The sequence below is a fragment of the Gracilinanus agilis genome, chromosome 2, assembly GCF_016433145.1.
Source record: "Gracilinanus agilis isolate LMUSP501 chromosome 2, AgileGrace, whole genome shotgun sequence".
Lineage (NCBI taxonomy): Eukaryota > Metazoa > Chordata > Mammalia > Didelphimorphia > Didelphidae > Gracilinanus > Gracilinanus agilis.
Window position 1 is genome coordinate 287,279,795 of NC_058131.1, and position 24,759 is coordinate 287,304,553.

Sequence of the window (24,759 nt, forward strand, 5' to 3'; positions counted from 1 at the left end):
TGTTTGCTCTGGCAAACTCTCCGATGCATCTCTGAAGCTACCTTGTCTTCTGGCCTGGATACTCAATTTGAATCTCAGCTCTGTACCCACCTGCCTCCCCTACCTCCTTCTCTACCTGTGCCCCTAATTACTTGCCTAGGAAATGAACCTTTTGATCTTCTTGGTTCTGCCAGGCTACAGAGGGCCTCTCAGCCAGGGGGTTGGGGGGAGGCCCCTGAATTGAGAAAGAAACCTGTGCCTCACAGCCCCTGTGGAGCTGATAAGGAATGTTGGCCCAGGCTGAGGGTATTGTTGGAGTCTGAACCCCAGGAGAAACTATAAACACCTGAGAGTGGTGGGAGCTGAGGGTAAGGAATAGAGGGCTTAGTGGGAAGAACATCACATTTAGTGCCTAAAATCCCATATTTGAATAGTATAAACTTAGGTAAACCTTTTCCTTCTCTGGGGCCTCAGTTTCCCTCTCTAAAAATGATGATTAGGGGGGCAGCTGGGTTGCTCAGTGGATGGAGAACCAGGTCTTGAGACAGGAGGTCCTGGGTTCAAATCTGGCCTCAGACACTTCCTAGCTGTGTGATCCTGGGCAAGTCACTTAACCTACATTGCCTAGCCCTTACCACACTTCTGCCTTAGAACCAAGAACACAGTATTGATTCTAAGGCAGAAGATAAGTGTTTTTAAAAAATAAAATAAAATGACAAGTTGGACTAAATGATCTTTGAGGTTCCTTCTAGTTCCAGGTTCTATAATGTATAGACCTAAGTAACAGGAAGATGAAGCTACTAAGAACTCCCAAGAATAGGGAGAGTGTTGAAGAATATAAGGAATGGGGGTCTAAAGACTTCCAGCAGGTGAAGGGCTATTTCTCCTTTCAATCTCACCTCAAATCCCATTTTACTTGCATAACCCAGAAGCATGGAAAGGGATACTAGAGCCATGGGTAGGAAAGACCCTTCCCTCCATCACTGGGAATCACCAGGGATTGGGGGTAGGGATGTAGGGAGAGGACAGGTGGGATTCTACATAGAACTGACCAGTCTTGCACGGCCCAGGATATATGGTGGACCTCCTCATCACTCTATGACCCTCAGAACAGTGAGAGAGAAGAAAGCAGTACCTAGCATACTCTTTCCTGCTCTTGGGTGGAAGTTTCTGTTCTTTGCCACAACTCATTGGAAACTGTGATTTCTGCTCCTTCATCTCCCAACCCATGGATTCTTCAGCAGTCCCTGGGTCAACACTTCTTTGCATTCCTCTATTTTCTCTCTCAGGCCCTCATTCTTTAACTGATCTCTAATCCTGTCTTCTCCCGAGTACCACAGATGAATTGACGGATGAGTGAGTGAATGAATGGATAAAAAGCAATTATTAAATACCTATTAGGCATTGTACTAAGCACTGAGGTACAAATACAAAGATGGCCCCTACCCTCCGTGAGCTTACATTCTAAAGGGAGTAGACAACACATAGAGGGGGATGGTGGCCAGGGAGGAAGATTTATATTTTTAAAATTTCAAGGATAAAGAATGGAGCAATAGAGAAATAGATTAACACATCTTTGAGTGTCTTATGAAAATATTATGTGTGCAGAAGAAAAGTCAGCATGGGGGCACAATGAATAGAGTGCTAAGCTTGGAATCCAGAAGACTTGAATTCAAATCCTCCCTTAGATATATCTTATCTCTATGACCCTGGGCAACTCTTCTAACCTCTAGGTTTCCTTATCTGTAAGTTCCATTGTGCTGCCTCCTAGGAGCATATTTTAGCATAGTCTACTACCAACCACTGGGAAGCAAGGAACTAGATCTGTCATTTTGTTGGCCCAATTCTGCTCAGAGATAACAGAAGAATCCTCAGGTTGCTTCTCAGGAATTGGCCTATGAGTAGGGCTTCAAGTTGCTTAAAATCTACAAAAAGAGGCCCTTGGAACCATTGCTATGTCAGTGAAAGAGAAGATAGCCAGAATCCTTTGTGGCGTTTAATTCAGAGCTGAGTGTCTAGCTGGTATACATTCTGAAATATATAATGAATTGGTTTCCCATAGTTCCAATCTCCTGCCTCTAAATCTTTCATAGACTTCATGCCTAGGTTAGATTCCATCCTTACCTCTACTTCTAAGAATCTAATTTCCATCAGATTTTAGTTCAAATACCATCTCCTTCATGAGAGCTTTCTTTATCCCCCCCAGACCCTTGTAGTTCCCCCAAAATATTGGTGTGAATTTATTTCATATATATTTATATGTAAGCATATTTTCTCTGCCAAATGAATGTAAGTTCATTGAGAGGGATGGTGTTAAAAGTGATCTGAATCTGAAGAGTTTCCATGACACCGAACCGTGTGTGTTTGGGTTTCATAGGGTGATTTTGGACCTTTGGGCATCCCTGGAGAGCAAGGTCTGATTGGTCAGAGGGTGAGTAAAAGCTAATTTTCCTTCTTATCCCCAAGGCAGCATTGTGTAGTCTAAAGGGCAGAGGACATCTGAAGACTTAGTTCTTGTATCACCTTTACTACCAGTTGGCTGTATAACTTGTGACAAGAGATCAGACCTCCTCTAGAACTCAATTCCTCCTCAGCAAAAAGAAAGACTTGGACTAAAGTATCTTTAAGGAGGCTTTCAGTCCTGATTCTGTGATGATCTTCCAAATCATTCCTCTTGTCACTAATCCTTCAAGAAAAAAAAACGTCCCTCTGGTGTTATGTAAGGAAGATTCGGGATATAATTTTCTCTCATTGCCTGTTTCTATATTCTGTAATAATATTGGACCCTTCAAAGAGTAAGGACCAAGTCTTTCAGAGCCTCACAAAGCTACCTATCCATCTCTGAGCTGGCTACCAGCCCAAATCGATTTAGCAGGGCTGATTTTGAAAATATCCTGACTATGACCCCAAACTTTTCAAGCCCAGGCTCTGGCCACAACAGGTGGTAATGCTCCCCTTCAGAATCAGAGACGTAACTAAGATTGGGTCCCAGCCCAGAGGACACTGGCATTTACTTTCACAAAGGAATTCCCATGCATGGGAGCAGAAGAGAGTGTGTCTGGGTTGAGCAAGTGAACAAAGACAGTAGCCATGCTCAGTGGAGCTGATGGGAGAGTGTACAGTACAGTATGTTAAATGTCTTTGCATGGTTGGGTGTTTGTTGGATGATTTTCTTTTTTCTTTCTCAAAAGACGTCTAGGGAAACAAAGTGATTATTAACAGATTCATTTTTTCTCCCTGAGCAGAGAAGTTGAGGAGAGAGTGGAGAGAGGATAAGAGGGAAGAGAATTCCAGATGTGGAGAGAGAAGCCAAAGTTCATTTGCTAGTAACTTTGGGACCTGGGTCTCAGGACTCGGTTACATAGAGGAAAGACGTAAATAAGACAAGCTTCTAAAGCTGGTCAGGGACTAGAGAAACAGGTGCACGCTAGAGCTGGCTCATACTGGCTTTTGAGAGCCAGTTGTTAAATTTTCAGAATAAGCATTTTTATGTTGGAAATCAGCAATCAGTTCCTGCCTTCTTCCAGTGACTCCTTGAACAAAATGACTAGATAGATAACCCTAAAGCTGATTGATATACACTATCCTTTGGCCCCTGGGGAAGTATGGGTGGCAATGGGGAGAGGAGTCCTGCCCCAGGGAATATAGTCTGGGGCAGAGTTGGAGATGGAGAAGATGAATTTACAGAAGGAGATATATCTCCCCCAGCACAGCCTCTTCTATTTCTAGGCATGGAATAATGGCCTGATTAGTAGACTAGGAGTAAAAATATTCTAGGTTCAAGGCCTTGGGCTGTCAATTGTATGTATAAGTCATTTCTTTTCACAAAAGCCTTAATTTCCTCTTCTGTGAAATGGGGAAAACAAGGCTTACCACATCTACTTGTGAAGTTATTTAGAGTAAATGAGATAATGTGTATAATTGTAAGTGCCAAGATATAACCTATTATTACTCTTATTCCCACAGGGCGAGACAGGGCTGGAGGGAGATAGTGGCCCAGCTGGACCTGATGGCCTAAAGGTATATGGTGAAATGGGTTTGGGGAGGAAGGGATGGATGTCCCTTGAGCTAATCTTCTAAGACAGATAGATTATTTCCCTATGAGCTCCCTGCCATCAGAAGCAGACTCAAGCTTCTGTTTTTTTTTTTCCTTATGATATTACAAGGTACAGGGTTATACAACTGGGAGGAGCTTTAGAGGTCATCTATCCCAAGCCTTTCATTTTTACATACAAGAAAAGTAAGGCCCAGAGAGGGTGCATAATTTTCTAATGATGGCACAATAGTAAGGGGTTGAGCTAGAATTTATAGGTCTTCTGACTACAGTGACATCTTGCTGCTTCAACTCTTACTTTTTGCCTTTGTCACACTCTCTGGAAATGCTATCTCATTCTTTGAGGGAAAGGAGTATGAAAATCCTCCCTCTCTTTTTCCCATGGCAGAAAGGAGATAGGTTCATCTTAGTAGCATGCTGGTTAGATTGCTATTTCTGGCAGGTGCTCACCGGCTCCTCCTACCCTCCTCCTCCTCCTCCTCCTCTTTGGCCACATTAACCAAGAACCAGTGGCCAACAATTGGCCTGCTATTGAGACGTGGAGGGGAAGAGGAATTCCCATGTAAGATACTATAATCCAAATGGGATCCAGTTCTCACTAGGTCTTCCACCATAGTCCAGCCAACTTTTCTCCAGTGATAGAATGGGTAGGAGGATCTTATCTGCTCCCAACAGAGGAGTCTGAACAAGCCCACATCTGTTCTGGGTGCACTCGATTTTCAAAACCACATCAAGTTATTTTCAGATCATGAGCAAATACCAAGACGTTTTTGGATGAAGCCTCTGTGTCTAGTCTCCAGGCACTGGAGCCTGCCTCTCCACTAAGGAATCTCAAGCTACAAATAGGGCAATCCCTTCTTTTGGACTTGGTTGACAGTCTTGGTTTCCTTTTCTTAGCAGTTTTCCTGTTTCTTCCACCACCGAGATGTTTCTTTGCCCTTTCAATACCTTCCCATCTCCCCTTGCCTCCATTCTTCCTAAAGACTTAATTCATTCACAAAACTTTGAGTTAGAAGGATCAACTGTCCAATTTTCTGCATTTTACATATGGGAAAGCCAAGACTCAGAAGTTAAAGAACTTGCCCAAGATCATCTGATAATAAACAGCAAAACTGGGATTCAGACCTGTCTTCTAAATTGAATGTCCTTTCCATTTCATCTGCTAACCCTCCCTTTTCTGCTGATGAATAGGTCTTTGGGTGACTGTTTCTCTTTGGTCTGCTCCTGAGCCCCGTAGGATTGAGCAGAGCTTCCTGTGGCTTCCTGGCTTTCCAAAAATTTCATTCATGTTCCCAAAATTCCTCAGTGACACCTAAGATTTCTGGTCTCCTCCATCTCTTTAGCTTGAGTCTTTTCTGACTGTCCAGGAGCCTTCAAGTCCTCTCCTCCTACAGGGCTATCATTCCAGCCTCCCTCTGTCTCTCTTTTCATACAAAAGTCTTTCACCCTTTTCTCCTCCAACCCTGAAAGGGACGTGGTGTGCTCTGACCCGGCATTCCGGGAGCCGAAAAGAAGAAACCAGCCATATATCCCTCCCTTTGCCTTCCCTCCCTCCCCCCTGCCCTGTTGCATTCCAGAAATCCCCCAGGCAGGAATCAATCATGAAATTTCCTGGCTCCTAGTCTCAGGTTGGAATCCTGGCGTTCCAGAGCCCTGGCCCCATTCTCTCAGTTCCAGGCATTTCAGGCCTCGGGTAAGCTCCAATGGGCCGGGGAATACTACCACAGCCGAGCCCACCAACTTCATTCTCCAGGTGTCCTGGGAGCCCTTCTGATTCCTCTTGGCTGATAACTCTTGAAAAAAACCCGCGGAATCTTAACTGTGTCGGGCTGCGTAGCCTGGAGGGACAGGGAATTGGCTGGGCATTTGAGTTTCAAGTACCAGCTTCAAGCTGCCAACAGAAGCCTGTCCTCGGAAATATCACCGACACTCTCTGGACCTCGGTTTTCTCCCCTGATGATGATAATACCCTAATTCACCACCCCAAAAAGGTGGTAATAGCACTCTCGGTGGAAGTTGGGATTTATATCAGTGTATTTCAATACAATTGCATTATATTTTCATGACAGCATCTGATGATTTAGATGTGAGGCTGAAGAGCTTTCTATCAATCAGAATTTCTTCTCCCTCCACGGTGCCTCCTGATTTCTCATCACACTTCGTTAGCTGAGCAGCAATTCCCTTTCAATTAGCCTAATTCTCAGAGCTCTCCCCTAAGTATTAACAGACATTTACTTCTATTAGGGCTTTGAGACGTACAAAGTGCTTTCTAGGAGTTGTGTAGTGTATCCCAGTTTTACAGCCAAGGAAATTGAGGCACAGAGTGGCAAAGCAATTTGCCCAGCCTCACAACAAGTAAATGTTGGATGGAGATTTGAATCCAGGTCTCCTGCCTAGAAGTCCAACATCCTTTCAGTCATCCCGTTATGCCTCTTTCCACTCAGTTTAGTTCCTTAATCCAAGTCCTCTGGCACCCTTTCCTTTTATTCCACCCTGATTCAGGATGAGAATAATTATTCTCCTACCCCTTGAGTTTTTTTTTCCTTCAGTTTCCTCAATTTGCTAAGTTAGCCTCCCAACCTTAGCTTTTGACCCATACAGCTCCTGGTCATCCACACATTTCTCACAGTTATGTCAGGAGACCAGTGACATTGAGTAATGTTTGGGGGTTTTTCCCCCTTTAAAAAATTTTTAATTTATTTTTGAATTAGCAAGCATTTCTTTTCTCTTCCTTCCTACCCCACCCTCACATTTTAAAGAGATAAAGAATAAAACCTTTGTAAGAATTATGTGTAGTCAAAGCAAACTCTCACGTTGGCCATATCCAAAAATGGAGGTCTCATTCTGCATTTTGAGGCAGCTCTTTTAGGAAGTGAGTGTCTTGGTTCATCACATGTCCTCTTGAATCTTTGTTGGTAACTACATTGATCAGAGTTCCAAAGTTTTTCAAAGCTGTTTGTCTTTACAATGTTATCATTACTATATAAATTGTTTTCCTAGGCCTTTAGCTTTAGTAATGTTGATGGAGCCAAGGTCATGAGCTCAGTCCTTGTATAAACTTCTAAGCTGTTTATTATTCCCCAGTTTCAGGCTGAAACCCAGAACCCATCTGAAGAGAGGACCTACTTGGGTCCAAAGCACCTAGAGAGGATGGATGTGAATTCCTGAGCCCTCGGGGGCTCACTTGGTCTAGCCTTTAGCAACTATTCAGAGCTACACTCAGAAGTTAATAGATTCCAACCAATTAGATTTGGAAGAAACCTTAGAAATTACCTAGTCTAACTTCCTCATAGATGAAGAAACTTTAAACCAACCAAGAAGGATAATTTTTCCCCCAGATCATTAGTCAGACACCATCCCTTCCTTAAACTGCCATGACTTCATGCAGTCTCATGCCGTCTCCTTTTAATTCTCTCTAAGCCACTCTCTAATTGTTGGACCAGATGTCAGACCTTGGTGACAGGCCTGTCACCCTCTATTTGAGATATACATCCCCAATGGCAGTAAAAAAACAAACTCCCGTCTGCCAGTGGGATTGTTCTTTGGCATGGGAGCCTGTATTACTCATGTCACTGCTGTGGGTTAGGCTGCACCTGAGAGTTGAAGGTAGCCCGGTTTGGGGGACAAGGGGGATGGGAAGTGCCAAAGAAGAGTCTTTGTTTGATCCAGGCCTAAGGCAAACCGCCCCTGTGATCTGATAGAGGATGCTTTACTTCTCCCATATCCCTGAGTATGGGTATATCAGAAATCAGAAGGTAGACATAAATAAGCTAAGGCATATCTAAGATGGGGAGAAGGGTTAGTTTTAAGTCTTAGATCCTCTCAAAACTGATCTCACTGTCTGGGAGGAAGCCAGTAGGTCCGTGGGATAAGCATGGGAGGGGGGAATTTGAAGATTTCCCCCACACACACTCCTTCATTCCACAGCTGGACAGCTCCCTCTGCCTAGCCAAGGACATTAAAAAATAATTGTCATTCTTACTCTTTTTCTCAGCTGACATGGCTGCTATGACCAAGATTTTGTTTTGAGACTAGACCATGAAATCATGGGTCACAGGGCACCCTCCCATGTGCCAGTATCCCCACATCACACTGGCAAATTAGGTAAGTTGATGCCTCTCTCTTTTCCCAGGGAGACAAGGGTGAGCCAGGCCCGGATGGCGAGCGAGGAGAAAAAGGCAAAGAGGGCCTGAAAGGCAAAGAGGGTCCCCCTGGCTATCCTGGTGTCACAGGTGTCCGGGTGAGTCAGTTAAGCTGATCTGCCTGCTTCCTTGTCACTTCTGTGGATGTCTGCGTGCGTCGTCTTCTTTCTGGCTGCACTTGAGTGGAAATAACTGGTGTCAGTCCAAGAGACTCAATAGGGCACTTGAACTCTCTTGGCATGGTTCATAGGCTGACATTTTGCCATCAGAATGTACTTTGCTTTCTTCAGGTCACAACAGTATACTAGTCAAATTGGCCTGGGGCTGACTATGTTAGTTTGCTCAGTCAGCCAATTCGTCAAAGAATTCACTCCAGCAGAATCTTAAAGACAAGGAATGAGTTAGCTTCGTGGATAGGACCAAAGGATTATTGATGTAAAGCTGGAAGAGTCCTTAGAGATGATCAAGTCCCAAGTCCTCATTTTACAGATGAGGAATGTGAAGCCTGGAGAGGCAACATAATTTGCCCCAAATCCCACAATTAATGTTTGAGGTAGGAATGTAAGCCAGATAGTCTCCTGGCTCTAAGTTCAGTCCTCTAGCCATTGTACCATACTGCCTAGAGGCTTTGGAAAGCCACAATCTCAGAGTCTTTTTCACCTGGTTTCCAAATTGTCATTGACTATATTTTGCTCTTCATCTCACTGAGATATGAGAATTGGACCCTCATGTTCCTCCCCCTTAACACAAAGAGAAGCTAGCTTAGCTGGTTTAATGCAGATAGATCTCAGCTTGATTTCTGTTGTTCTAGGCTTCATACTTGCTAAACATGGCTTGGTGGTTTTTTTTTATTATTTGAAATAACTCTTATGGGAGAAAAGATTAGATTTAGATAACTTTCTTGACCCCAGATGGATTAGAACTAGAAGCTATAGTTGAAAGGTGAGCAAAATTCCAGTTGTGTGTTAAGAACCCACGTCTTTGTAGACCTGTCCAAAGATAAAGTAAGCTTCAGGAAGAGTTGGTGGAAATATAGCCATTAAGCAGAAATCTACAGACCCTTCAGCAGAGGCTGAAGAGGATACATTTCAGGTAATTCCTGTCAGAGATATCACAACGTCATAGAATCTCAGATCGACCTGTACTTTTAGAATCTACTCTGTAGAGATCCTTGATGAGGAGCCATCCACCCTCAACTTGGAGACTTCCAAAGAGGGGAAACCCATTATCTCCCAAGGCAGCTTATTCTATTTTGGGACAGCTCTGATTCTTAGGAAGTTTTTCTTTCTTTGGTCCTAAATCTACCTCTCTATAATTTCTGCCTAATGATTCTAATTCTGTCCTCTGGGGAAAAGCAAAAGTCCAGTCCTTTTGTGGTCATGTCTCTCTCCACCCTTTTCACTTCCCCAAGTATTCTCTTCTCCAGACTAAACATTTTTAGGTCTTTCTACTGATCCTTCAGTGGCAAGGGTTCCAGGCCCCTCACTACCCTGATCACTCTTCTCTGGATGTCCACCAGTTTGTAAGTGTTCTTTCTAGAGGTGCGGGTGAGAGACTTTCTACTGAGGTATTCTATAGACTAAAGGATGACCTCAGAGGTTCCTTCTGACTTTGAGACTGTGACTGAAGCAATGTCAACTTCAAAAAGTGGGCTGTGAGAAGAATTTAATGGGATCTTGATGGATCAGCAATCAGTCAACAAGCATTCACTAAGTGCTCACTATGAGCTAGGCATTCAAGGACAAAAATGAAACCATCCCTGCCCTCCCTGAGCTTCCACTCTCTAAGAGAAGAATAGGAATTATGTGGATAAAAAAGACATGGATGGTAGGGCAACCCAGAAAAGACATACTCTGTGATATCTGAGAGGGCAGCAGAGTTGGCAGGCTTGACTAGAGCCAAGAGGCCATATGAGAAGAGGAATGGGAGGCTGGATGCAGATCTGAACGTTCTGGCATTGACACTGGAGTGCCAAGAGAGGGGAGCCAGGGAGCTGTTCCCATAGCCTCATGTGTTTCCATGTCTGGGTTCTGGCTGCTCGGCTTGTCAGATGTCTGGTCTCTAAAGTCGTCTCCAAAGAGCCCTTGCCCCGGGAAGCCTCAGGGCTCTGTCTCCAGAGGCAAGCCCTCCGCTGTTCTGTCCTTATAGTGGTCACTCAGAAATGCCCTTTCCCCTTTGTCCCTTTATGAAGACATTCCAGAGGGTCTGGGAGGTTTTGGGGTCTTTGGAGTGTCCTCTTGCAAATGAGCCACTCTCCATTTGCTTTGCCATCCTCTTTAAACTTACTCTGTGCAGTGCATTCCACTGCTTGGGCTGGATGGTTCATTTAAGATCAGACTCATTTAAAGTCACGTAGCTTCTCTAAACCTCTCCTTCCCCCATCCACCCCATCGGATGAGAGCAGATCTTGGCACTGGAAAGATATTTTCTCAGAAAAGCATTCAATAAACACTTTGATCCATCCTTGTCTTTTTCCCTCAGGATATGATTGCTGGGACCAAACAGGCAGTTTTCTCACAAAAATAATCCCTCCTCAGCTTGGCAAATGAATCTTATGGGTCTCTCTACCACCACCCCCTCAAACCTGCAAGGGTTTGAGTCCTACTTTCACCACTCAAAAAGCATAATTTTTTTAAAACCTTAGAGCCAGAATCATAGGATTATGGATATAGAGCCTGAAGGGACATTAGAGGTCATTTAGTCCAGCGTTTTCATTTTATACTTGAGGAAGCTGGGCCCCAAAGAAGTTATCTATCCAAGATCACATGGACTATCAGTGGCAGAGGTGGGCCTTGAACCCTTGTCCTGTAACTTCAGATTGCTATTTCCACTTATAATAGACTGCCTCTCAGGAACCTTAGAAATCATAGTGCATCTCACCATATTTTATCAAGTGAAGAAACTAGCCAAATGAGCATGGGAAATCCTTTTTTCCCTACTGAGCCTCAGTTTTCTCATCCACAAAGGGGACATGGTCATCTAACAGAATTTTTGTGAAGATCAAGCCAAATGGTATGTGTGCAGAAATCATTTGGAAAACCTAAAGCAGGATACAAAAATCTCTGTGCAAACCTCTAGCTTCCTTGGACTCTTGGCTACTATGGATTGGAAAGGGTTAATCAGGTATGGCCCAAATGTTAAATTTCAAAATGCCAGAGTCCCTTTGGCATTTGATTTGTATTTAAAATCATCATCATCATCATCATCATAATAATAATAATAATAATAATCCTCAGCTCTGTTTCTGATAGACTCCTTGCCAGAACTGTAGCTGGGAAATGGTAGAATTTTAAAAAAAATAAAATTTTATGAGCAGTTAGTGCCTGGGAATGAAATGTTGTCTGGCATCTCAAAAATACATATATATGTACTGCAAAGCAGCCAAGATGCTAATTCCTTCTCAGCAGTAATATTTCATTAGAAAAAAAATTTATAGCCTCCCATGTTTTCTGGCCTGGGGAGGCACCCGATTATAACAACTGTGCAGCCTGCACTGTGTGGGGTGAGTTGAAAGGGCGGGAGACCCAGAGGCACTCCGAAAGAGATCGTGTGTCTGATCGTGAGTCTGAGTTTTGGCTCATCGTCTTTGGATTCTTATTAGTTGAATCACTTTTTTTTGACATGAGAATCTGTTGTTGTAATCTTTTATTTGATGAGAAAAATTACCTCCCATGATTTAATAATCGCCCTGCCGTCTAGGGAGCAGCTCTGGCCAAAGGGAAGGTCCATATTATGTGAAGAAATTGAGAATTTCAGGTTCTGAATTCTTTAAGAGAATGCTGTGCAACCCTTGGTAGTCTGCTCTCCCTCTCAGTGCCTTGGGGCTACACTATTGACCTTTTAGAGATATGTCAAAGATGAGATCCATTTATCTTCCCAGTCTCTACAGTGGAGAAAAGGAAACTGAGATCAGAGAGTGTTCCCTTGTCTACAGTCTCCTAAAATCAGAGCCAGAACTGGGATTATAATCTAAACATCCTGCCTCTATGCCAGGTGCACGGGTCTTTGATGGTCCAAGGGAGCCCCAAGATAGTGAGAGCCATTAGAAAACACTTCATTTCAACTCAACAGCCATGTGTTAAGGGGTCTACTATATTCAAAAAACTATTCTGACTGCTGGGAGTACAAAGACAGATGCAACACAGGCCCTTCTCTCTAAGGGAATCAATAATCTAATGGTAGAAAGAAGAAGAAAAATATATCAATAACTATAGTCATTTAACCAAGAGGTCCTGGTGAAATGCTCCGAGAATATAAAGAGGAAGAGAAAATGTTCACTCTAAGATGACAGGGAAATTGGGAGAGGGAGAAAAGAATGGATCAGAGAGGATTCATGGAGCAGACTGTGCCCCAAAAGGGCTTTGGAGGAAGAGGGCCTCCATTCAGAGTCGAGAGAGATGGAAGTGGTAAGGGAGTCTGCCCCAGGCATGGGAATTGGTGGGAACAGAGGCACATCAAGGAGAGGCAGGCTGAGAGTCGGGGATCTGGTTGTCCATTTTGTTTGAAATATAGACTTATGTAGAAAGGAGTTTGAATCTCAATGTAGTAAGAGCCTTGAACATCAGTAACTAGTTATTTAATAAACAATAGTGATCTGTTGAAGGTTTCTAAGGGGATGAATAACGTGATGAGAAAGAAAACTAGCCACATTCAGAGGAAGAACTGTGGGAGGAGAAACACAGAAGAAAAACAACTGCTTGAACACATGGGTTGATGGGGATATTATTGGGGATGTAGACACTAAACGATAACTCTAGTCCAACTATCAATAATATGGAATTAGGCCTTGATCAATGATACACGTAAAACCCAGTGGAATTGTACATCGGCTAAGGGGGGTAGGGGGACTTGGGGGAAAGGGAAAGAACATGAAATATGTAACTATGGAAAAATATTCAAAATAAAAATTTTTAAAAAGAAAGATTATATGGGTAATTATATGAAGGATGGATTGAAGAAGGGGTAGTCTAGAGATACGAAGATCAGGTTAGCAGATATTAAATGAAGGGCAGCAAGGTGGTTCAGTGGATAGAGCACCAGGGCTGGAGTTGGGAGGACTTGAGTTCAAACTCTGGCCTCAGACACTTCCTAGCTGTATGACCCTGGGTAAGTAACTTAACCCCCATTGTTTAGCCCTTTCCCTTCTGGAAGATATTAAATGGGCTAGTCCAAAAGAGATACAGCCTCAAACTAGTGTGGTAGTGGGACTGGGAAGGAAGGACTTGGTGGGAATAAAATTAGAGAGGGAGAAACAACAGGACTTGGCAAAATACAATATATGAGAGAGAAAAGTGACTTTTCAATTCAGTCTTGGGGGCTGATGGTGCCTTTCTTTGTCACAGATGTTAGGTTAAGGTAATGAATTCATAGACTCATATCATGTTGAGGTTGATAGGACAGAATCAACCAATAGACGTTTGTTAAGTACCTTACTGTAAGTATGTCAGGAACTGTGTTAAGTGCTGGGGATACAAATACAAAAAAATGAAACAATCTCTACTCTCAAGGAATTCATCTTCTCATATCAGAATGTAGAATGTTGGAGCTCGAAGAGAATTTAAAGAGAATCCAGTTGAAGCCCTTCATTTTACCTCCTCTGGAAACTGAGCCTAGAGTGGGGAAATGACTTTTCCAAGATGCGTATATCCCTCCTTAGAAGTAGAAGTAGGATTAGGATCCAGAACTCCTGACTTCCATTTTTGTGGTTATATGTCATTGCAGCTGCCTCAGACATTAAAGAGGAGAAATTTGAATGGAACAGGAAGAGGACTGGATCTATAGTTTTGCTGGCATTTGTTGTTCTTTAGTCATTTCACTAGTATCTAACTGAAGACTTTGTGGCTCTTCGTGGTCCCATTTGGGAGTTTCTTGGCAGAGATTCTGGAGTGGTTTGCCATTTCCTTTTCCAGCCTTTTTTATAGATGAGGAAACTGAGGCAAACAGGGTCATACATCTAGTAAGTGTCTGAGGCCAGATTTGAACTCGGGTCTCCCTGACTCCAAGCCCAGTGTTCTATCCATTGCACCAACTGGCCATCATGTTTGCTGGCATAGGGTACTCCTATCAGAGGAGATCAGCACCCTCCCTGCAGTTTATAATCTTAGAGAGTAGCCCTGGAGGTTAAGTCACATACACACACACACACACACACACACACACACACACACACACACAACACACACACATACAGGGTCACGCAGCTGGTCAGTGTCATATTCAGGGCTTCAACCCAGGTCTTTCTGGGTTGGGGGCTGGCCAATCACCAGGCTGTGTTGCCCCTGATGGGAACAAAAATGAATTGGTGACTTTTTCATCTGAATTTTGGGAGCATGATGATCTTACTATTTTCTTCAATTTGGCTTCACATCTTACAATGAAACTCTTTCTCTCCTCCATATTCAAGTAGCATTTCCCAGCAACCAAAAACATTTTTCTCCCAAACAAGCTGGGAAAACATCTCCTAAAAGGCACAAAAGGCCCTTCTTACAAACCTATTTATGTTCAACTCCTGACTATTAGAGGAGTAATTACATTTGCACTGGCTCCTAGTTTGTTATTTTACTGAGGCTCAAGGCGATACGAATTTACCTCAAGACAATTAGCTTTTTAAGCTCACAGCCCTTTTTAAGAGTTCAGAAGAGAAACAAATTGTAGCACAGCAGTTTTTAAGGGGGTGACTTCTCATTGCTATGCACTGGGGCTGATGGGTAAATGAGGGTCCTAGAGACCAGAGCACTGATGATAACAGATGGGAACGGGGCTTTCTTTTTCACTTGGGGAACAGAAGAAAGAACAGACACAGCCCAGAGTAGATGGAGCAAAGGCAGTAGCCCCAGGAAAGTGCCCCAGGGAAAATGAGGAGGAAGAAGGAAAGAACACTGAGACTGGAAAGAAGTTCTCTGCTTGACCCTTTACTAGAAAGGCCAGTCTTGGGCAGGCAAAGGACATTTCAAAAGCCAACGTCTGTTTCAGTGGCAACTTGACCAGACCCAGAGACAGAGCAGTCAGTGAGGAAAGTGTCCTTCTGCCCTTTAGAAGGACACGGCAAGGGAGCTGAAGATGGCTACGTCAGCTCCAGCAGAGAGATGTGGGCTGACCTTCCAAGCACAAAGGACCACTGTCAGGAAGGCACCTCTGTGGATTGAACCAGCTGCCCACTCCTGGCCTGCCTCTCTATGGATCCTACCCCAATTGCAGAGAAGGCAGACAAGATGTGACCACGTTCCAAGATCTAAAAAGGGTGTCCCACTAAAGTGCACAGATGTCACTCTTGTGGGGCATTTAGGTGGCTCAGTGGATAAAGCTCCAGGCCTAGAGACAGGAGGTCCTCAGTTCAAATCTAACCTCAGACACTTTCTATTCTGTGATCTTGGGCAAGTCACTTAATCCCCATTGCCCTGGTCCTTACTGCTCTTCTGCCTTGGAACCAACACTTGGAATTGATTCTAAGGCAGAAGATAAGGATTTAAAAAAAAAAGAAAGAAAGAAGCAATGGCAGCTATTGAGATCACCAAGTGAAATCATAAAGGAAGAATAAAAGAGGGTCCAGGATAGAGTTGTGGGAGACCACCATGGATAAAATGTGAATTTCTTAGCCTAGCATTTATAGTCCTTCACCATCTGGCTTAACCTTCGCAGACACGTATCACTAGGCATCCTCTATGTTCCAGCCAATTTGGCATCTTTGCTCTTTCCTGAACTTGGCCTTCCATCCCCTACCTCTACTCCTTACACTGGCTTGCCTCAACATCTGGAATAGATTTCTTCCTCACTTCTGCCTCCTAGAATCCTTAGACTACTTCAAGACTCAGCTCAGGGCTATATACTAGGCAAAAAAACCCAAAACCCAAACCACCCCTCTCCTGATGTCCCACTTGCTCATGTTCACCCCTTTCTCAAATTATTATGGATTTATCCTTTCTACATGCCGTATCCCCAAGTAGAATGCAAGCTCCTTGGAGCCAAGACTTTTTTATTTTCCTTCCCTTTCACCAGTACTGTACCTAGTTCTTTACACATAATAGCCATTTAATAAATCATTTTATTTGACTCGTGTTCAGCATGATCATGTACCATAGAGCAAGAGGGATACCTTTGTCACTCAAATATAAAGGCAACTCTTTTCTCCAAAGAGAAAGAATAATATCAGAGCTGGAAGGGGCTTTAAAGGTCATTGAATCCAACCTTATCATTTTACAGATGGATGAACTGATACCTTTAAAAGGGAAATTGGTTGTCCAAGGCCATTAAATGAGATTATCTTTAAGTACACCTCACATGCATGTAGAGTTTTTGAGTGTATGAAATCCTAGAAAATACATAATCTTATTTGAGGCTTACAATAGCCCCTCGAAGGTTACAGAACAGGGTATTTTTGTCATCGTTTTATTTCTAGAGAAATGTGCTTAGTGAAATGACGTACTTACTTGTCTCAGGGCATGCAGTTAATACACAACAAAGGTAAGGATTCACAACCAAGTCCTTGACTTCAGAGCCACCGCTGTTTCCATTGACTGTCAGTCACTAGATCCTGATGGTATGATTTGGCGTTGGTAGATTCCCTGTGCCACAGGAAGCCCAGGGGCATTGATGTTGCCTTCTTAGAGTCTTTCGTAGCTTTTGATAGGTCTCACTCCCAGAAACTGTGTTTGTATTTCACTCAGGCCTCCACTTCCAAGCCTTCCCTGAATCACTACCCAGATTGGCTTGCTGTGCTTCTGGTACCATGTTCTAGTGCCGGATTATAATTGGGCTCCATGATGGGGTAGGAAGAACCTCATGGAGCCTGACCTACAGAGACCTCTCTGTTAAAAGCCATCTGCAGGGTCTGTCAGGCTAGTAGGGTCTCGTTCCTCAGTCACAGCCAAGCCACCCAGCAGGCAGGCTCCTATCTCCATTGTTTCCGACGTTCTATTGCTGTGCATCTCAGAACAAAGGTCTGAAATCCAGGGTCAAGAGATACAACCTGGAGGGGAAAGTGAATTTGCAATATTTTATCATCAGTTTAAAAACTTACATACACCAGAACATTGAACTTAAAATTCCACTTAACCTCCACTACCATTTTGAACTTGGTACAAGGGCATATAAATTTGCTTTTAAAACTTATGAAGTGAGGGGCAATTAGGTGACTAAGTGGATTGAAAACCAGGTCTAGAGATGGGAGGTCTTGGGTTCAAACTTGACCTTAGATATTTCCTAGCTGTGTGACTAGCCCTCATCACTCTTCTAACTTGGAGCCAATACACAGTATTGATTCTAAGACAGAAGGAAAGAATTTAAAAAAGAAAAGAGTGGCACCTATATTCTAGAGTTGTGAGAATCAAATGAGATGATATTTGTAAGGGTTGTTTTTTTAAGCCTTAAAATATTTCCAGTGTACCTTTGAGAGAGGAGTGGCTTCTAGAGACAAGAGAACCTTACTCTTCTCCTGTTCTGGTGATTTGAGCATTCCGCTTCAAATTGCGCATCATTCCTCTTCAATGTGACCTGGATAAGGGCTGGGCTTTCTGTTTAGGCTGGTCCTCTAAGTGTTCTTTTCTAGCTACCCATGAGCATGAGTTGGATACATATTGGAAAACTGAGCCCCCTCAGTCCCAACTCACCAGGGTACCTAGAGATTCATAGCTTTAGTGAGAGATTTTTTTTTTAATTCTTTTTTCCTTAGTCCTACCTAAAAGTAGAACATCTGGTGGGGTAGAGGTGAGGGGCAGGAAGAACCTGTTGAGTGAACCTGTTGGGTGAGCCTCATTTCTTTCTTGGTTTGGGTTTTCGTCATAGGGTCCAGAGGGAAAACCAGGCAAACAAGGCGAGAAGGGGCGAACTGGACCCAAGGTAAGGTTTGCGTCCTCTTTCCTCATTCTGTTACTGGTTTTCCCCTCATTCTTATAATTACATTTTATAATTTATTACAATTCATTTCCTTTTCACTCTTACAGGGCGCCAAGGGCTACCAAGGGCACCTTGGCGAGATGGGTGTTTCAGGAGAGCCTGGACCAGCTGGCAACCAAGGTCCAAAAGGATCCCGAGGCACCCTGGGACCAACGGTGAGAATGGCCGTGCCGCCCAGGGGAACTGTGGCTCTAGACCGGCTTGGGGCATATGGGAAGCGTGAGCTCAGAGGGGCCAATGAAGGGGGAAGAGATCAATTTGTAAGAACTATTTGTTCTAGAGCCAGTCAGGAGATGATTTAGGGTATAAATGCAGCTGGTTTCTCTGGCACTGATGTCAGTATCTTACCCAGCTGTTAGCAGAACAGCTGAAAGGGTTTGCAAAGTGACATCTCTTTTAGAGCTCTCTGGTTGGTCTCAAACACTGGACCTTCCTCGTGCATCCATCTGTGAGGAACTGACCTTTTAGCGTGGAGGATGCTGCAATGGCCTGGAGATTCCTCTGAGGAATCACTCACTTGAGCCTTTGTGAGCCCACATTACATCAGCCTTATTATCCCACCCAGGGATCTCCGAGCCAGACGGAGGGTGGGTTGGAACTTCCTTCTGTTCCTTATCAAACTGAACAGGGGAAATACAGGAACCAACCAGTGCAGAGAACAGAAGGATAGAAGCTGTGGGTACGCCAACTCCTGGGACAAGAACCAAGAGAAGAATCAGTGAAAGAGAGTAGCTTAGGAAGGTCATCAGGTCTAGTTCTGTCTGTATTTCAATGAGGAACAGGGATACCTGCTATATCAACCTTTATAGCTTCCTGTAACTTGGTAACTCTCTCCTTTTATTACCTTAAACCCTGTCTAGTCCCCTGTAGTCACTTCCAGTTAAAACAGCAGCAGCAATAACAACAATAACAAAACACTAAAACACTTCAGGAGAAAAAACTAAATAGAAAAGAGCTTTGTGTTTCTTTGAGAAACAGTAGAAAGATGGAGAACTGTGACTTGTTTCTCAGAGCCCTTGGATGAGGAGGAAATCAGGTAGAAATGTGGGAGTCAGAGTGGCAGGGAGCAGAAGATGGTGGATACAACAGATCCCCAACAGAGAAAAATAGTAGGGTTCTGGGGACTCAGACGTGCTCCCAAAGGCTCTTAAGTGGTAGAAAGCTTCACAGTATACCACACTGCCCAGAGGAAAAGTGTAAGCCTCCTTCCCCCCTTCCACAAAATAATTCAGATCTGTCAACAAATTTGAGTCCTGTCTGTAACACAGCTTATGTTTTATATCCTGTCAGAATTTCTTCTGGGAAGTGGATTAAAAATGAGTCATTTTGTTCTTTCTAATAGATTTGGAAATGGGTTCAAAACATTTAAATCCTATGTTGCAAATTTAGATCATAGAATCATGGAATTGGAGCTGTAAGGGAGCCTATTTAGTCAGCCCCCTTCATTTTTCAGATAGGAAAACTGAGGCCTGAAGAGGTTATCCACTTTCAGAGAAACTGACCCCATGAGGAAGTGTTGCTGAGGCATAGACCATCTGAATACCCTCTGGGGTAGTATGATAAATCATAGTGATTATATTGGCAATTTAATATATATGGTTGTATTGATAATATTGAAAATAACTGGCGTTTTTCAAGTAATTTAAAGATTGCAGAGTGTTTTGCCTGCATCACCTACTTTGATCCTTTCAATGGTGGGAGGGAAATGCCAGATATTATTGCCAGTTTTATAGATTAAGGAACTAAGACACAAAAGAGGTTAAATGACTTTCCCATAGTCACCTGCAGCTGGTGTCTGAGGTGGGATTTGAATTCGGGTCTCCCTGTTTCCAGTGCAAGAATTCTATCCACTGTTTCATATTACTAATCTCTCTGAGAAGTTGGTACTAAGGATGTCACAGCTCAGAGACCTGGGTCTGGCTTTCTTGACTTTCCCAGAAGAGCCCCAAATTTGAGATGCTAATAAATAAGCAGAGGATGGCTGGCTCTGGGTATGATAGCTCTTCAACCCAACTACTATCTGACTGAAGCAGCAATTGGTTCATGACAACCAACAAGACCAGAACAGCCTGGCATTGGCTGGCCCCTAGGACATCCCGGTTCCCTAGTCAGAGCCTTTCTTTCAAACCACTACCCAATAACAATGGGCATCCTATTATTTTTTTCTCTCCTACTCCTTCCATAGGGTGCTCCGGGGAGGATGGGAGCTCAAGGAGAACCTGGACTGCCTGGCTATGATGTAAGATGACATTTTAATTTTTGAAAAAGACCCTCATTTCTCCTTTCCTTGAGAACTCTGTCCAGCTCCTCAGTAATGGATTATATGCAACCTTGCACTTGTCAGAAGGGGAGGAGGAAGGGATTAAATGGAAAGGGAAGGCCCCTTTGTATACACTGTTCAAAAAATGGTTGCCATCCTGGCTCATGGAACAGCAGCCAGTTTGAAAATATCCTACAAGTACCCACTTAACTTGAGCAAAAATAGGAGGTCAAAGGCACTGCATCAGATGATAGAGATAAGACAGAAATAGGAGGGGAGAAGGGAGAGGCAGGGAAAGAGAAGGCAGGGAGGGCCTCCCTCAGACACAGAAGTGGGAGAAAGGAGAGTGGGGACAGAGGAAGAGGAGAAAAAGGGTAGAGGGAAAAACTGAGTAGAGGGAGAAGAGAGAGAAGAGAAATCAGAAGGAAGGACAGAGATAAAATAGGGCCCAGAGGAGAGGTGGGAGAGGAGTGAGGAGACAGAGGGGGCCGAGGTACTAGCGATGTCATCTCGGGAGGTAACAGGCAGGTTTCAGAAGCTTCCTAGCAGGGCTGCTCAAGAAAGCTGCACCACGCATAGGATGGGAGTTGGGACCTATAGGGGCAGCGCTCTGTCTCACCCTGGATTAAATAACTAGAAGGCATTGCCTTCCCACCCAGTGTCATCAGCAGCAACATTTCAACAGTAGCCCACCTGTGTTATCAGCTAATTCCCAGCTTCCCAGAATACCTGACACTTTGGCTCAAGAGCAAGTACCAAAGGCTAGCTCTAAGGTGTTCACTGTGTCTAATAGCCTCAGACTGATGATGGAAGTCACTGAAAAGGTAGTCTCGAAAGCGTGGAGCCTTCATGCTAGAAGGGCCTCTCAATGACACCTAGTGTAATCCTCTCATTTTATACTTGGGGAAACAGAGTCCCAGAGAATAGAAGTGACTTATCTAAGGGCACACAAAGAGTTGGTGACAGAGCTAAGCTCAGAACTCCCATCTTCAGTGCAGTTTTCCCATTTCTGACTTCTCTTCCTCTCTCCTTTGCCTAACTAGCTTCCTTAACTCGGATTCCTCAGACGTGAGACACTTACACTCTGTTCTGTTTCCTGCAGGGACACAAAGGACTTCAGGGACCTCTTGGACCACCAGGGCCAAAAGGCGAGAAGGTGAGTGAGTCCCCAGCTTCTGGAGAGAGCTAGGAGAAAGACAAACCAGATTCTGGGACATGAAGTCAGTGGTCTAGGGACAGTTTCCAGATGCGAAGGAAGCAGTGAGTATATCCTGTCTATGTTACTGGCAAATTATAATACCCAGGGAGAACCCCCACTAGATGACTATATTCTGAGAAGCCATATGGAGTAGTGGAAAGATGGGGATTTAGAGGGTTTGAGTACAAGTCCTAGATCTGTCCCTCTTCAGTTAATAAGTGTGACCTTGGGTAAGTCACTAAACCTCAGTGCCTCAGATGTAAAATGGGGATAACACTACTTGTGCTATCCAAAGTACTGCTCTTCCACTGTAGCCCAAGTGCCTCAGAAAGTCCTGAGTTCAAATCTTGTCTCAGATGCTTACTAACTCAGTGACCCTAGGCATGTCACTTAACCTCTGTCTGCCTCAGTTTTCTCACCTGTAAAATGAGGAAGCTAGATTCAATGACCATTTCAGCTCTTTCTATGACCTTATGCCCCACTACCACCACCACCACCACTCTTGGGCCTTTCCACCTGCCCTGCAGCCGAAGCCCCCTGTATGGGTTGTTTCCCTCATTTAGAATGAGCTCATTGAGAACAAGATGTCAGTTTTCTGTTTGTATCCCCAGTGTGTAGCATGGTGCTGGGCCCATAGTATAGTCAGATTTTTTTTCACTCATTCATTTAGTCATTCAAATGACAGATATACTGCTTTGAAATCCTCAAAGCATCACATAGGTAGCTATTACGAGAATGGTATTATGGATAAAGAGTTGGCCTTGGAGTTGGGAAGTTGTTGTTCAGTTGTCTTAGTCTTGTCCAACTTTTTAGGACCCCATCTGGGGTTTCCTTGGCAGAGGTACCAGGGTCGTTTGTCACCTCCTTCTCAGCTCATTTTACAGATGACAAAATTGAGATAAACAGGATTCGGTGATTTGCCCAGGATCACACAGGTAGCAACTAAGTGACTGAGGCCAGATTTGAACTCAGGCCTTCCTCCATTCCTGGCACTCTATCCACTGTACCATCTAGTGCCTCAGAGTTCAAATCCTGCATCGAATACATATAAGCTGGGTGGCCACGGGCAAATCACTTTCCCACCAAGGCTATAGATTATAGCCGTGTTTCTGATCTGCTTCATGGATGGAGATTGCCCACTCGGAATTCTCTGTGCTGAGGAAATCTTAGTCCTGGACCCTTCTCTACCTCCAATCACAATCATTAATCAATAATCAACAGCGAGTGTCGGAGCAGTGGGAGGATTAGGGAAGGGGAAAACCCCTCAGGCAAACCGGCCCCACTGGGAAAAGGTCCTCAAGCCCCCGACCCCGGGAGCCAAGCAAAGCAATACAATTCTAAAATGATCCAGTAAATGGGAGCAGCTGGGTAGCTCAGTGGATTGAGAGCCAAGCCTAGAGATGGGAGGTCCTAGGTTCAAATCCGGCCTCAGACACTTCCCAGCTGTGTGACCCTGGGCAAGTCACTTGACCCCCATTGCCCACCCTTACCACTCTTCCACCAAGGAACCAATACACAGAAGTTAAGGGTTAAAAAAAAAAGTAAAAATAAAAAAAAATAAAATGATCCAGTAGAGCTGGGAAGAGACCTTCGAGGCGAGCTGGTCAGATAAGGAGACGAGGCCCCGATGAGCAGCGACTGGCCCAGAGTCACGCAGTAACAGGGGCAAAGCCCAGCCCGGGGCATGAGTCTTCTGGGACACCATCCATCCTACTACCCTGTCCCCATATTGAAAGAATTCTCCTTAGCTGGGCCTCTTGTCCCCCTCCCCCTTGTGGGTCCTGAAGCCAGAGTGACTCAGAGGAACCATCCGACCGCCGCATCCTTTTTTTCCTCCTCCTCCTTTCCCTCACGCTGCCTTTTCTTCTCTCTTCCCTGGACCGCATCGAGAATTCTGCTGACTCAGCTCCTTTCTAACCAATTCAAGCTGGCCGGCTGAGTCACACACAACTCGGGCTTCCTGTTAAACGCCGGCCCCTTCCTCAGCCCAGCTGGCTGGGACCATCCCGAGCCGTGTTCAGAACTGGGCCCCGAGCCCTGGCAAGGCCAGAGCCGCAGAAGCCATTCAAGTGGAATCTGTTACGCGGAGCCCTTGTCCCCGTCATGTTCTTGGTCACTCCTACCACGGCCGTGGTTACTGACGAGAGCCAGGATGGAAGAGGTTAACGTCCCCCCTCCTTACCCCCCGGTGATTCCCAACGGCCTTTGACGCCATGGAAATGTTAAATCTGCCTTCTGTATCCCTAGCTGTCTGTGGCCCAGAAAAGAGCCATCTTTGGTTAGGAGGCAGGAGAAGCCTAGATTTCAGCCCTCGCTCTGCTACTGAATCACTTTCAGTCATTTCTCAGTTGTGTCCAATTCTTTGGGACTCCTTTGGGAGTTTTCTTGGCTAAGATAAGTGGAGTGGCTTGCCATTTCCTTCTCTCTCTCTCATTTTATAGATGAGAAAACTTCCAAAGCAAATAGGGTTAAGTGACTTGCCCAGGGTCACACAACTGATAAATTTCTGAGGTTAGATTGAATTCAGGTCCTCCTGACTCCAGGGGCTCCTCAAAAAAAAAAAAAAAAGACACTCCTCACCCTGAAACTCAGTTTCTTCCTCTTTAAAAAGAGGGGACTGGACGTTCTTTTTGCAAACTTTAACTTTTTACTTATCTTGACTTTAAAAAAAGAAATTGCCCATATTTATGGTATTCATTGATAAAAATAGGTTGCTATTATACAATGCTATACAGTGATCCCTCGCCTAACACGGAAGTTATGTTCCAGAGACCCCCATGGTAGGTGAAAATCTGTGAAGTAGCTCTGTTCACTGCCAGAAGCCTTAGAAGGTGCAGAACGCTTGGGTGACATCGAGCTTGAAACAAATTCAAACGCTGGCAAAAACTTCACAAAAATATAACACTGCAGAGCAACACTATGCGCAGTGATCAGACGTCCATGTGAAGTGGACAAGGAGAGATGCTGAAAGTGTGGACACAGTGAGAGACAGCAAACAGACCGATGCTAGTCACTGAGCCAATCAGCACCCAGGATCCAGAACACAGCGCTGTGATTGGTTGCCTTTCATCCCATCAGCCAAAAGGTGCTGTGTACAATCTCATGTCGGCCACTTGCACAAGCAGTAGTGGCGAGCTGCATTTCCATTGTGTACTGTTATGGTATTCATCTGCAAAACCCTGCAATATAGCAAAAACTCCACAATACAGAATTTAATATATATATATATATATAT

General features: G+C 44.2%; 1 protein-coding gene across 1 annotated transcript in view; it reads left to right on the forward strand.

Moving 5' to 3' along the window:
• COL27A1 (collagen type XXVII alpha 1 chain) overlaps positions 1 to 24,759 on the forward strand; it is a 268,921-nt gene that overhangs the window by 201,953 nt on the left and 42,209 nt on the right. The window contains exons 34-40 of the mRNA XM_044659702.1: positions 2,357 to 2,410; positions 3,946 to 3,999; positions 8,166 to 8,273; positions 17,956 to 18,009; positions 18,114 to 18,221; positions 20,252 to 20,305; positions 21,429 to 21,482. Coding sequence (XP_044515637.1) covers positions 2,357 to 2,410; positions 3,946 to 3,999; positions 8,166 to 8,273; positions 17,956 to 18,009; positions 18,114 to 18,221; positions 20,252 to 20,305; positions 21,429 to 21,482 — 486 coding nt within the window. The remainder of the gene's footprint in view (positions 1 to 2,356; positions 2,411 to 3,945; positions 4,000 to 8,165; positions 8,274 to 17,955; positions 18,010 to 18,113; positions 18,222 to 20,251; positions 20,306 to 21,428; positions 21,483 to 24,759) is intronic.